Below are 15,156 nucleotides of genomic sequence, written 5' to 3'. Positions count from 1 at the left end.
TTTGGGAAAGTGATTTGTATAGCTTACTTACATGCATTGTTGTAATAAACTTTCCCTTTTTCCTACAAAATACAATGCTGTGTATTCCTTTGGTTAAAAGCTTATAAAGTATAAGAGAATATTTTCAGTACGTTCATAACATTGTTTCAATGATAGCAATTTGGATATTGCTGCCATAGTTTTATATTTTAATTAAAACATTTTACCCATATTTTATAAAAGAAATGCCTCTGAAGTAATCACACCAACCAGAAGGTAGTCATGATTGCTACCATTCATTAGTTTTGTGATTGCAGGCAAATCACGTAAAATTCATTGAGCTTCAGGTTCTCCCTGTCCATGAAGATTATATCATCTCTGTGTTGGGTCTGTTAAATGGAATTAAGTGAACCTAAGTGTATGTGCTTACAACTATTTAAAAAGAAATTTAAAATTCTGGGGAAAAAATTAACAGAAGAGTTATTTTTCAGTGTTTATTTTCCAGCCAGTTAATTCTGGCTGAATTAGTTAATCTTAAATTAATGTTATTAAGCATAAAGTAGAAAGCACTTATATAAGGGCTTTTCCCGCTTAGATTTACGGCAGGATATGTTGACACTCCAAATGCTGCGCTTGATGGATTTACTCTGGAAAGAAGCTGGTCTGGACCTTCGGTAAGATTTCTAGTGAATTTCTTTTTATCTCATGTTGTATTCCTTCCACGAAAGAGTTTTAAAAACTTCTTGTTGATTTCTTCCTGATATTATTATTGGTTGTTGTTCATAATCATATCCATATAATACTTTACAGTTTACAACAATCTCTCAATACATTATCTTACTGAAACCTCATCAAGTGTAAGACTACACTTGTGACAGCAAGAGTCACATCCCAATCTGCAATTTTGGAGGTGGTCTCAGGAAAGATGCCCTGGTGGTCGCAAGAGTGATAAGCCAGAGAAGGGCCTGTGCCTCTTCTTTTTCAGCCTAGTAACCCTGATTCTTTTAACCTTCCTGAAAGTGAAGTCTTTAGATGGACTTTCAGGGTTTTTTGCTTGCTACCATTGTGAGGAGTAGACAGTGAGCAGCACAGGTTTATGGTGACAAAGAAAAAGGAAACATAATGGATTTTTAAAGATAGATTAATTATAAATCTTAATTGGAAACACTGTTGATATATTTAATTATATAAAAATATAAGGTTCAAATGTCAGCAAACCAAATTCAAGACTCACCCCATTATTTGATTCATAATGAACAGGACAAAGGGATAAAAATTCTAAATATTAAAAAGAGTTCATAGAAATAAATATATAGGGAGAAGATGTGAAAAGGCCATTCAAGTTATAAAATAAATAAGCTAATAATTATGTAAATACCATTTGTTCTAAGGTAGAAGTTCAAATCAGAGAAGGCAATGGCACCCCACTCCAGTACTCTTGCCTGGAAAATCCCATGGACAAAGGAGCCTGGTAGGCTGCAGTCCATGGGGTCTCTAGGAGTCGGACACGACTGAGCGACTTCACTTTGACTTTTCACTTTCATGCATTGGAGAAGGAAATGGCAACCCACTCCAGTGTTCTTGCCTGGAGAATCCCAGGGGCGGGGGAGCCTGGTGGGCTGCCGTCTTTGGGGTCGCACAGAGTTGGACATGACTGAAGTGACTTAGCAGCAGCAGCAGCAGGAGCAGGAGCAGAAGTTCAAATGAAAAGGGCAATTAGATACCATTGATTTATTACCAAAAATTTTGTTAAATGAAATACAGTTTGGAGCACTGTTGCAGTAACAGAAACATAAATATTGTCATATACCATTATCAATTAATATAAACCTCTGTATCATTTATTTATACTCTGTATCCAATATTTCCATAATTTAATTTAAAATTAAAAATGTAAAAAGAGATTTATATACAAAGGTATTCATTCTTGCTTTATTTACAGTTAAGAAAAAATTGGACTACCCTTTTCAACATTTGTTCAATAGTATAATGGTTTAAAAAATGATGTGCTTTCACATATGATGAAACATCTCAGGTATTTAAAAGTATTGTTATAGAGAATTTCTGTCAGTTTGGAGGTGCAAACAAGTAAGATGTAAAAAATATTTTAATAGAATTATTTCAACCATAAAAAAACTTCCTGAAAAATGACACACATTTTAAAATGTTTACAGAAACTAAAATGGTATAATAGACATTACTTATGGGTGGTAGGATTAAAGATGATACAATCCCCTCTGCTCTTGGTACACCTGGTTCTCTAGTTTTCTATAGTATACTCCTTTTAAGGAGAGAAAAATATTAAACATATTTCATGATATAATATAGAACCATACAGTTAAAAATTTTTTTTCCATGCTAGTTATTAATAATTTCATCTTTTACTTCTTTGTTTTTCTAAAGTGTGAAATATTTTAAACATGAACTATAGATGATAATTGACAATATTTTTGTGCTGTTAAACCCAGATTTGTGTAAATATTTAATAGTTTAATGACAGATATTAACATGTTTTCATATTTACGTTTTTAAAAGAGAAATATGCAGATCAAATTGATGCATTCTTATGATCTTCTCCTTTCTCACAACTCAGGATTTACCATTGTTCTAAACTGTAATACATGTATGTTTGTGCTTAACCTATATATTATATAGCTATTGAATGTTTTGAACTTCTAATAAATAACTATCGTATCACATGTAAATTTTTGCAGTTTATTTTAATTACATTTCAGGGTTTATCAAGATTAATATGTGAAGTTTCGAATTTGTTATTTTCACTTCTGTATTAATGTTTTGAGTAAATACACAAATTTATCCATTCCCCTATTAGCAGCTATTTCTGTTTATTTGTTTGTACACTTCTCTTTACTTACATTTGGAAGAGTTCTTTAGTTTATATAGCCAGAAGTGGAATTGCTGGGTCATAAAGTTTGTATACTTTCAGCCTTACCACTTCAGTTGACCAAGTGGCTTCCAGAATGTTTATACCAGTGTTATGTTTCTCCCCAGAAATATCTCCTTGCCAATCAGACTTGTTAGTTTTTTGCAAATCTAGTGGATATAACATGTATCTCATAGAGTTTTAATTGGCATTTCTTTGGTTGAATAATTTTTCGGTGTTTATAATGTGTGTTTTCTCTCTGCTGTGAATTATGTAGGTTCCTTTAAGGTTTATGCTTTTTGTATTATTTTAAAAAAATCCTTTGCTGTACAGTTATCTTACAGACGCTTTTTTTTTTTTTTTTTCTGAATTTTAAACTTGACTTCTTTTCTGTCTCTGCAAAAGTTTAGTCCTAATATTGACTTTTTTGGGATTTAGGTTTTTTTGACTACTCTTCTTGAGTCCCTTTTGAGACTAAAAATTGTCTATTTCTTCATTGTTTTTAATTTATACCATACTATTTATAATATCTTGTTGTAATTTTACAACTTCTGCTATGTTTAATTTTTTTCTCCTTTTACATTTGTAAAATTATTTTGTATGCAGTATTTTTTCCATATTAGTCTTCTCTAGATTAGTCTTAGAGGATTGCATCTTAGTATTTTAAAAGAATGGCCTTCTAATTTTTCTCTTTTTTTCATTGATTTTGTCTTTATAGTTTCCTTCCTTTTACTTGTGTTAATTCTGTTTCTGATTTTTTGAAACAGAACATTGCATGTGTATGTGTGATAGTTGCTCAGTCATGTCTGACTCTTTGTGACCTCATGGACTGCACCTGCCAGTCTTCTCTGTCCATGGAATTCTCCAGGCAAGAATACTGGAGTGGATTGCCATTCCCTTCTCCAGAGGATCTTCCCGACCCAGGGATTGAACCCTGGTCTCCTGCATCACAAGCAGATTCTTTACCATTTGTGCTACAGAGACATTAGTTTCCGGTTTTTAAAACCATACATATATTTCTTCTGCCTTAACTGCTTCCCATAAATTTTTTTCCCTTAAGTTTTAAAATGTACTTGTTTGTCCTTTTTTATAATACATCACACTATATAGAATTTACGTCTAAATGTTTTATTATTTCTATTTTTATTTCTTCAAGTCCTGAACTACTTTAAATTATTTTAACTCCCAAATTACATTGAACTTTTTGTTGTTGGTGTCTCTAAGATGTCTTAATTTTATTGTACCTGACTACTGTCAGATTTTGTGGTCTGTGTAAGATCAATGTCATGTTTATTAAGATTTTATATGCATTACCATATGCCCAGTTTTTCTATCACACTGATTTTGATGTTCATTGATTGAAAATATTTCAGATGCTGTAGTTAATAACTATAAGGTCATAAACTGGTCTGTTATATCAAATTTGTTGATTATGTCCAGATCTCTCTTCTCATTAAAGTTTTACTTGTTTGTCACTTCAGAGTTATGTTAAAACCTCCCATTATAATAGGTATTTGTCAGTTTCTAGCTTGCAATTTTGTTAATCTTCTAATTGTGATTTTAATTTGCGTTTTCCACGAGTCTGAGTGAACTCCGGGAGTTGGTTATAGACAGGGAGGCCTGGTGTGCTGCGATTCATGGGGTGGCAAAGAGTCAGACACCACTGAGCGACTGAACTGAACTGAATGACTAATAATATCGGCCAGATTTTCATGTGCTTATTAGTCATTTGTATGTCTTATTTGGAGAAATACCTATTCAAGTTTTTTGCTCATTTTTGAATTGGGTTATTATATTTGTCTTTTGAGTTATGAGTTCCTTATATATTTTGGATACTAGACTCCTAGTGAATACATTATGGGCAAATATTTTCTCCCATTCTGTGGGTTTGTTCACTCTTGTGATAGTGTCCTTAGATGCATAAAATACTTACTTTGTTGAAGTTCAGTTTATCTATTTTTTCCTTTAGCTTCCTGTGTTTTTGGTGTCAGGTCTGGAAAACCATTATCTAGTCCACTGTCATGAAGATTTACACCTCTGCTTTCTTCTGAAAATTTTAGTTTAGCCCTTATTTAGGAGGTCATTAATCCACTTTTAGTTAATATTTTTGTATGGTACGTGGTAGGAGTCCACTTTCGTTTTTTTAGTCTGTTGGTATCCAGTTGGCGCGGCACCATTGTTGAAAAGATTGTTCTTTCTTCATTGAATTGTCTTGGCGCTTGTGTGAAACATGAATTGACTATAAATGTGAGGGAATTTTCCTAGTGTCTAAATTCTATTTCATTGACCTATATATCTTATTTCTGTGCATTGTCTTGATTAATTTGTAGTAAGTTTTGAAATTGGGAATTGTCTGCCTCTATTCCCTTGTAGGAGTTCTGTGGTTTCAGGTCTTACATTTAGATCTTTAATCCATTTTGAGCTTATTTTTGCATATGATGTTAGAAGATATTGTTTACATTCTTTATTTGTAGCCATCCAGTTTTCCCAGTGATGCTTATTGACAGGACTGTCCTTTCTCAGTTGTATAGTTTTGCTTCCCTTGTCATAGACTTGTTGATCCATTGAATGAGTTTACTTTTGGACTCGGTTCTGTACCATTGATTTATGTGTCTGTTTTTGTGCTGGTTACATGCTGTTTTGATTATTGTAGTGCATTCTGAAATCTAGGTATGTGATAGGATTTAGGATTATTCAGGTTCTTTGAAAAATGTCATGGTATTTGGTTCATTTAAATAATTTCTGTTTATTTAAATATAGTCTCTGGTGATTCATCATTTTTCCCCCATAACTTTTAAAATTTATTTTTGGCTGTGCTGTCTTAGTTGCTGCATGTGGGCTTTCTCCAGTTGTGGCGAGTGTGAGCCACTCTCCTGTTGTGATGCATGGGCTTCTCATTATAGTGGTTTCTCACAGTGGAGCATGAGCCCCAGGGTACACGGCCTTCAGTAGGGCCCTGAAGCCAAGGTACGTGGGCTTAGTTGGCCAGCGGCATGTGGAATCTTCCCAGACCAGGGATTGAACCCATGTCCTTTTCCATTGGCAGGTGGATTCTTAACCACTGGACCACTAATAAAATCTGATTTGTCATTCTTATACTTCTCTTTTGTTGTTTAGACATGGCTCCTTTTATTTCTTTGAACATACTTAATATAGGGTTTTAAAATTGTGAACCTTGAAAATCAGGTTCTTTCCCTTGTTTAGGACTTTTTTGTTATTGCTGTTTATTTCATGATTTCCCAACTAATTTTGTAAAGTTTGTGTTCTTTGTCATGCATGGTCACTGGTTTCTCTGATTAGTTTATTGGTCAGCTAATGATTAACCACAGATTTCCTTAAATGCCTGGAATTCTTAAGTCTTCCAATCTTTACTGAGGTTTCTTTGTGCATGTTGGGACCTATCTTCAGGAATCAGCCAGGTAATTTAGAGCTGTGACCCCTAATTTGTGCAAGCCTCAGTTAGTAAGAAGTGAGTGCTAGGGCCTTCTCGATTCTTTTCTCTCCCTTTGTACAACCCCAGAAAGGCATACAACCATGCAGCTTCTAGATTCCTTTGGATGTGTTGTAGTCTTTCATATCCTTTATGAACATCTCATTCCACAGTTTTTCCTTTAAGTCTTTTGTTAAAGTTTTTCTTTATTGTTTGACCCAACTATTATTTACCCTTAAGACAGCCTCAGTGTTAAACACCTTATTCCTGGTTATTTTTGAGAAACACCCTTAGTTAAAAGGCAGTTCACAGTAGGCAAGGTCTCAGTCAGGTCAAAGAAACACAGAATTGTTAGTGCGATCTTCTTAGAAATTGCAAAAGAGTTCAAAGAATGACAGTTACGTAGAACTGAGGCTTTGAAGGTGCTCCAACCTCTTTTTTGTCCCCTCTAGAAGCTACCAGATTGCTGTAACCACAGTGATTATGGGATATTTGTTGCCATGTCTACTGAAGAACAGGAAAGTAGATGGGATAAGTAACAGTAAAACACAACTGAGATTCAGCCAAAAAATACTCCCCAGATCAGTGCAAACCGTGTTTATATTTCCATGTTACTGAAATAGTTAATTGTTGACAGTATTTTGCCAGTGTTGTTCTTATAGAAGAGGGGATTTTCAAAGGTCCTTAACTTCCTGGTTTTGCTTATCAGTTCAGTTCAGTCGCTCAGTTGTGTCCGACTCTCTGCGACCCCATGAATCATAGCACGCCAGGCCTCCCTGTCCATCACCAACTCCCGGCGCTCACTCAGACTCATGTCCATCGAGTCCGTGATGCCATCCAGCCGTCTCATCCTCGGTCATCCCCTTCTCCTCCTGCCCCCAATCCCTCCCAACATCAGAGTCTTTTCCAATGAGTCAACTCTTCACATGAGGTGGCCGAAGTACTGGAGTTTCAGCTTTAGCATCATTCCTTCCAAAGAAATCCCAGGGCTGATCTCCTTCAGAATGGACTGGTTGGATCTCCTTGCAGTCCAAGGGACTCTCAAGAGTCTTCTCCAACACCACAGTTCAAAAGCATCAATTCTTCAGCGCTCAGCCTTCTTCACAGTCCAACTCTCACATCCATACATGACCACAGGAAAAACCATAGCCTTGACTAGACGGACCTTAGTCAGCAAAGTAATGTCTCTGCTTTTGAATATGCTATCTAGGTTGGTCATAACTTTTCTTCCAAGGAGTAAGTGTCTTTTAATTTCATGGCTGCAGTCACCATCTGCAGTGATTTTGGAGCCCCCAAAATAAAGTCTGACACTGTTTCCACTGTTTCCCCATCTATTTCCCATGAAGTGATGGGACCGGATGCCATGATCTTCGTTTTCTGAATGTTGAGCTTTAAGCCAACTTTTTCCCTCTCCACTTTCACTTTCATCAAGAGGCTTTTTAGTTCCTGTTCACTTTCTGCCATAAGGGTAGTGTCATCTGCATATCTGAGGTTATTGATATTTCTCCTGGCAGTCTTGATTCCAGCTTGTGTTTCTTCCAGTCCAGCATTTCTCATGATGTACTCTGCATAGAAGTTAAATAAGCAGGGTGACAATATACAGCCTTGATGTACTCCTTTTGCTTATATTACCTGGTTATAGAATTTGAAAATACAGATTGACGGCTACTTTCCGTAGAAATCTAGAAGATGTTATTCCATAGTATCCTGACCTCTGTTGTCATTTTCTAAAGTCTTCTGTCAATCTAAACAAGCTGTCTTTTTTTTTTTTTTTTTTAATTCCCATTGCAGGAAAAAAAGTTTTCTTTGCCCTTGTTTCTATAGTTTTACTATAATTTGTCTGTTTGGATTTCTTTTGATTTATTTTTACTTGCCTGTTTTCTTTGTATCTTTTTTTTTTAATAGAAAATCACATCTTTTAGTTTCTGCAGAATGCATCCACATTTTTCAGCATTGCAGTTTTCTTCATTTTCTCTTGAAGGTTTAGCAGATGTATTTTGATTTTTCCTTTTTTTTTCCTACACGTCTTCTTAATATCTTTGCTATTTCTCTCCTTTTTCTTTTTTGTAGTTTCTTTTATACTCTCTTCCAGTTCATCAGTCATCTGTTCAGTATTGTCTGTCTCTCGTGTATCAGTGTGGTGTGTTTGTTTTGGTAATTGGTTTTTTAGCTGGTGTATTTGTGTTGATTTTTGTATACCTCTTTTCCTGTTAATACTGTACTTTTCTCTTTTTATACTTTCTATTCCTTTTCATGTCTTTATCATCTTAGCATCTCTTTCATACTGTTCTCTCTTAGGGTATCACCTTTTCATTTACATGCTTAATCTTATTCATTTCCTTGTGTAGTTACTAATATTTAGTTTTGAATTCATTATTGATGAATATAGTGTTTTCTGTGATGGTCCTTTGCCCCCTGGGGTGTGAAAGTTCCTCCCAAAATGAGTTTTGGTTTAGTTTGTGCTTTTGCCCAAGATCTTTATGCATGAGCAACCAGTTTTTATGTTAACTCTTTGCCTTCAGGCTCTCATATTTCAGATTATATTTGAGTCTCATAAGGATATGGGAAGGCTTGAGTTTTTTGCAGTTTCATGAATCTCTCCTTTTTTATTGCCCACCCCAGGCCCAGGTTAGATCTAAGGCAAACTCTTGTGGTATATCCTGTTATAAATGAGCAGACCGACGTTTTCTAGTTCTGTTCATACATTTGATAGCCTTTTTATAGCCCCAGCTTTGTGTAGGATTTCAAGTCCAGATCCTGCCTCTCGGGGGCTCAATGCCATGTCTCTTTTCTCATGCACATTAAAATGTCAGCCAAGTCAGTAACTTCCTGAGCTACTACTATGAATAATCTATATATCTGGAATATAGAAGTCTCCTTTTCTTTCTTATTAATTGTAACTTTTAAAAGCTTTTTTACTTTATTATTTTTATGTGTTTTAGTATCTATAGCAACTTTGTCCACAAGGTTGCCAGCAACAGTTACACTTGTGCTTGACTTTATCCCTGCAAGATTAGGAGTATTTCTTTATTTCTTTTTAAGTTTAATTTATTAAAACCTAAAATATTTATTTATTGAACAAGGTATTGTATTAGTTTCTTCACATGTGTAATATCATGTAATTTACAAGAAAATTCCCTTTCAGCAGATGAGAAAATTAACGTTTAAGGGATTTTAAACAGTTTGTCAAAAATTATAGAAATAGTAAGTGGTGGAGCTAGATCCAAATTGTGGTCTGTCAGACGCCAAATTTGATTTCAGTTGTTTTGTTATTTGGCAGTTAGAAAAAATTATGGTAAGACTTACCTAGTGACTCTTTGTTTATAAAAGTATTCTGGTGGCCCAAGTATGTAATTGTCCATTGTTTTGTTTTTTTGGTTTTAAGAGTTCTCTGGTCTTTGAATGTTTCCATTGTAAACTTTTCCAATACTGTTGAGGTAGAGTGAACAATTTCCCATAGGTTTTGTTCCATAAATAGGACTGTAGGTGTGATTGGAATACAGAAGTAAGATTATGGTACATCTAAAAAGGACCTTTGAGTACTGTCATTTTAAAAGATTCTTGCTTTTCAATTAGCAGAAATTTCTAATACATATGTGTCAAAATAGAACAGGTAGTTTTGAATAGGTAGCAAACTTTTGGTCAATACCTTAGTCATAAGAAATATTATGTAGATAAGAGGGGAATGGGTGAATGTAAGAAATTATTCCTGAGGAACACAAACTCAGGGATCTGACCTACCTTTTTTCTTTTTCCTTCTTTTTTTTATGGCCACATTTATGCTGCAGGTACAAAATGATTTAATTACCTACAGTACCTAAAATATTTACTATCTGGTTCAGTTCAGTAAAAGTGTATTAATTGTTCTTATAAAGTAAACTCCAGTGAAACTGATTTTACTTGATTTGTCCATAAAAAATGGGGAAAACTTTTCAAGCTTTGGCTGGTAACTTGTCACTTGTTTCCTTGGTCAGCACATAAAGCTCCACAGTGGGCTACTATACTAAAGTAGAGCAGATTCTAGCCATCTGATGAGTCTTTTTAATTACAAAAGACTGACCTAAAGACTATCCTTAGTTTAATCAGATAATTGAAAGCCAAACTACGTTCTTTTCTCCTAGTTTTTTAGTTTTGGCCATTCTGTTTAGCTGTAAAGCACAGTTAGCATCAAATGAAGTTCATTGTGACCTCAGGCAAAGGGAGGCAGCCACATGTGGGAGTGCTAGAAATAAACCTGGTATCTGTCTCAGGGGAAACAGAGTGTGTCTGACAAGAAAAAGGAACTTGTCTGTTCAGTGAGATCTTTGCTGACTTTTTGTACTCTGACCCCATGTTTTTAAAAATATGCAGGATTTTAATTCTTTTGAGTTCATTTTCCAACCAATAGCTGTTTTTTTCACTAAACTTTTTTTTTTTTTTTTTAGTTGCTATAAATATACATGCCCCAGTGTTGGTATTGTGTTTTTTTCTTTTGGCCAGCTGTTCAGGTTAAACTCGTTCATGTAGCACACACTATTTTTTAAAAATAATTTTATTTATTAATTAGTTTTGGCTCTGCTGGGTCTTAATGCTCTGCTAGCTTTTCTTTTCTTTTTTTCTTCTGGCTTTTCTTTAGTTGAGATAAAAGGTGGCTACTCTCTCATTGTGGCAGAAAGGGCTTCTCATTCCAGTGGCTTCTCTTGTTGTGGACCGTGGTCTCTAGGGTGCACGGAGTTCAGTAGTTACAGCACATGGGTTCAGTAGTTTCAGCTCGCAGGCTCTAGAGCAAGGGCTCAATAATTGTGGCCCATGGGCTTAGTTCCTCTGTGGTATGTGGGATCATTCCCGATGAGGGATAGAACCCATGTTTCCTCCATTGGCAGGCAGATTCTTTACCACTGAGCCTCTAGCGAAGTTACATTTAAGTTCAATGTCAAATCTTCAGATACCTTCTACACATTACTATTTTGATCAGAATATTTTAGCTCCTGCAAAAGTGCTACATTAGCATGAATTAAAGTACATATTTTTCATTTTTCTCTGATGTCTCAAAATACTCTTGATAGCTTGCTTCCCTGCCGAATTAGAACTTTTATAAGCCATCAGTATTAGAACTCTGACCCCTGGTCATCAAATAGGTACTGAATTTTGGAGAATTGTCTTCATTGTGACTTTATATCTGAGTTGTACTAATGGGGGTTTACTTCCCTTTAAAAGAGCTCCACAGCAGTTCTAATGACACTGGTATCGGTAGTTAGAAGGATGAAGGAAGAAGATGGAAGCAATGTAAGACAATTGAGGCAGTACGCTAAAGTGCCACCAAGACTTGGGTCAGTGTGTCAGAGTCAAGGCCAGAGAAAACTTTCTACATACCCATTCAGAGTAGGGTGATGGGGCTGCCATCCCTGCTGCTTTAGAATTTATCTCATTTTACAATTTTTGCTTTATGGAAAGATAACAAATTGTGCCTTGAGTCAGAGAGTCTGAGAAAGGAAGATAAACTTTACTAAGTGTTGTCATGGCCTTAATAAGAAGTTGAGTGCAAAGGGGCCCCTGTAAGGTGGTCAGGGCTCCAAGAGTTTGTCCCCAACTTGACTTCTGTCAAACTGTCTTTATGACAAGGATGTTTTTTCCTACCCATTGTGAGCATTTTATCCTCAAGACACTAAATGCTTTCATCAGTGTCTGCTTTTGAAGAGGAAGTTGTTGGACTTTTGCCCAGTTTGGCTACAAGTAGGGTAGGAAGAAATGTCGGAAAGTGAGCCAAAGTGCACTTTACTGGACTGTGTTTACCTCACATGTGCTGTGTCATGATAAGGATGGGGGGATTGGTAAAAACTGTCATGCTCCATAGCTGCCTTTTCTAGTGAAGGGTAAACTTTAAAAAAGAGAAATCAATCAATAATGCAGATGTAAAGGCAGGCTATTTGTATATCATCAGGCTGTCAGCATGTAGTTTCATAATTTTGCCCCCAACCATATTTTGTTAGAACTAGGAAATAGCTTAAAGAGCCACAAAATTGTTGGTTAGAAGGAAATTCAAAAACTTTTAAATGAAACTGTCCTCTTTTATATAATTATTACTCACACTAACACACTCATTCATTCCCCCAACACACACACACAATTTTTTTCTCTTTGGTAAAGTTCTTACATGACAGATAAAACTCCACCTGGTCTTTCCAACACTGACCATTTCCTCTCCTCATCTGGCATTTATTCTCTACCTTGTACTTGCCTCTGTCCCTCGCGTGTCCTTCCTCCTCACAGAGCTCTTTCATAGTCCTTGACATGTTCTAGTGGCAGTTCTCATTCATCCAACAGTCATATGCACATTACACATTTCTGGTTTATCTGATCAGTGAGAAAAGGGACTTTTTTTTTTGCTCAATTTTTTGTATCACCAGCAGTTAATACAATGATTGACATATAGCTGCACTTGTATGTACTGAATCAATGAATTCTATATACTTTGCATTTTCTATAGACACCAGCCTTATATTTGAAATTTGCAAGGTATCTTATTCCATTTTGTATTTGTCCTCGTGATAATACAGTTTTTAGAAAACCAAAGAAAATGTTGACAACCAAAATGAGAGGATAATACTAATATATAAAGAATTTACATAAATCTCTAAGAAAAATGTTTAAAACTGTAATAAATAGACCAAATTTATCTGATTAACTAATTCACAAAAGAAACTCTACTTTAAATGTCTAAAAGAGACCTGAGAAAATGTTTATTTTTATTAGGGATCATATAAATGCAAATTTAAGCAAAATGCTACATACCAATTTAGCTAAAATTATTTTGTACAGGAAGCAGCCTGAGAGACCTTTTATATAGTCAATCACTCTGTAGACTGTATCAGGTTTAAAAGATAGGTTTAGAGCCACCTAGACCTAGTTTTAAGTCTTGGATCTTCTACTTAAATGGATGACTTTTTTGCAAATTAAGTTTACATTTTGCTTGTAAAATTGATAAGTACGGACCTTACCTTACTTATAGGAATTTTGTTGTTAACTTTGTTTAATTCATTCAGAAATACTTACTGAGTGACTGCTTTGTACACACTCTCAGGTACTGAAGATACACAGTGCATAAATTATCCCTGTCTGATGAAAGTTACATCCTAATGGTAGAGATAGACAATAAACAAACACATAAACAAATGTACAGGATTTTGGAATGTTGAGGGCTATCGAGGAAAATAAAGCAGGTAGTTTGTTGTCATATAAGATGATTTGGGAATTCTTTACTGAGACGGTGCCATTTCAGGAAAGATTTCAAAGTGGTAAGGGAATAAGCCATGTAGATGTCTTGGGGAAGAATGTTGTAGACAGAGAAAATAACACAGATAAAGGAATGAAAGAGTGTTGTACCTGATATGTATGAGGAGTAGCAAGGGAGTCAGTGTAGTAAAAACAAGTGAACAAGGGAAAGATACTAAGAGAGGGGAAGCAGGACTAGATTGAAGGTCTTGGGAGTTCCAGTAAGCACGTTGGCTTACACTCAGATGGGAAGCAATTGCCAAAAATTGCGGTCAGGGGAATGGCATGAATGGCTGGTTTTTTTTTAAATCTTTTGGTAACAAAGTGCAGCATGTGGAATCTTGGTTCCCTGACCAGGGATCAAACCAACACCCCCTGCATTGGTAGCATGGAGTCTTAACCACTGGAGTGCCAGAGAAGTCCTATGGATGTATTTTAAATGGAGGCCAATGCAGGGAGTTGCAAGAGACGTGGATTCAATCCCTGGGTCAGGAAGATCACCTGTGGGAGAAAATAGCAACCCATTCCAGAATTCTTGCCTTGACAGAGGAGACTGGTGGGCTACAGTCCATGGGGTTGCAAAGAGCTGGACATGACTGAGCATACAGCACATACTGCTGTTGCATTTAGAACAGACTATACTGTGGAAGCAGGGAGACTAGTTAGGAAATGTGAGTAATTGAATAGGGGTGGTGGTGACCTGAACTAGGGTGGTAGGTTAAGGAAGGGTGGAGACAAAGAACTTCTTAGACTGTATGCATTTTCAAGATAGGTAAATATTGGGAACGGGAGGAAGAATCATAGATTACGTTAAGTTTATGGCTTGAACAGTGGAAGGATGGGTTGCTGTTAACCAAGGTAATGTATAAAATGCTTAACCTGCAGTGTGGCACCTAGATGCTCTGTAAAGGGTGATTCTCTTCTCCAAAATTTAGGGTAAAAATGAAAGACTTTTCTTTTCTCTAATATGCTTCTGTCTACCTGCATAAATGAGTAGAATATTGTACCAGAATAATCAGGTAATAAATGATACATTTAGCTGGCACTTTGGAGTTCTATAAAGTACTCTATTTGTTGGCCAAGATTTTTATACTCTAACTGAAAGTGGAACTAATTTTTTTTATATGACTGATACAGTAGTGACAAGGGTATCAGTAGTAATAAAACTTTTTTAAAAATTCAAAGCAAAAAATAACTGTCAATCTCTCAATTTATGGATGCATAGACCTGTGACTCTCTATATCCCTTTTCTTCTTTTCAGGATGCTACCTTACGGCTGCTTAGCAACAGGAGACCGTTCTGGCCTCATTGAAGTTGTGAGCACCTCTGAAACAATTGCTGACATTCAGCTGAACAGTAGCAATGTTGCTGCAGCAGCAGCCTTCAACAAAGATGCCCTTCTGAACTGGCTTAAAGAGTACAATTCTGGGTTCGTGTATTTTTGTTTGTCTTTCTTCTGAACTAACTGTCAAACAAATAACTATTCTCTCAGGTAGACTCATCAGTGTCCTAGAGGAAATATTAATATTATCTATTGCTTTATTCCTGGTTAGATCAAAATGACAAACAGGTCTTTCTAGAGTCTAACAGAAGATTGGCATTGAATTCTACT

The 15,156-nt window shown here is 35.7% G+C and overlaps 1 protein-coding gene across 1 annotated transcript in view; it reads left to right on the top strand.

The window, feature by feature from the left end:
• Positions 1 to 15,156, top strand: part of PIK3CB (phosphatidylinositol-4,5-bisphosphate 3-kinase catalytic subunit beta) — a 99,953-nt gene that overhangs the window by 73,919 nt on the left and 10,878 nt on the right. The window contains exons 17-18 of the mRNA XM_040233687.1: positions 575 to 653; positions 14,806 to 14,973. Coding sequence (XP_040089621.1) covers positions 575 to 653; positions 14,806 to 14,973 — 247 coding nt within the window. The remainder of the gene's footprint in view (positions 1 to 574; positions 654 to 14,805; positions 14,974 to 15,156) is intronic.

This window comes from Oryx dammah, unplaced genomic scaffold, assembly GCF_014754425.2.
Source record: "Oryx dammah isolate SB20612 unplaced genomic scaffold, SCBI_Odam_1.1 HiC_scaffold_2, whole genome shotgun sequence".
Lineage (NCBI taxonomy): Eukaryota > Metazoa > Chordata > Mammalia > Artiodactyla > Bovidae > Oryx > Oryx dammah.
This window is presented reverse-complemented; position numbering and strand designations above follow the sequence as displayed.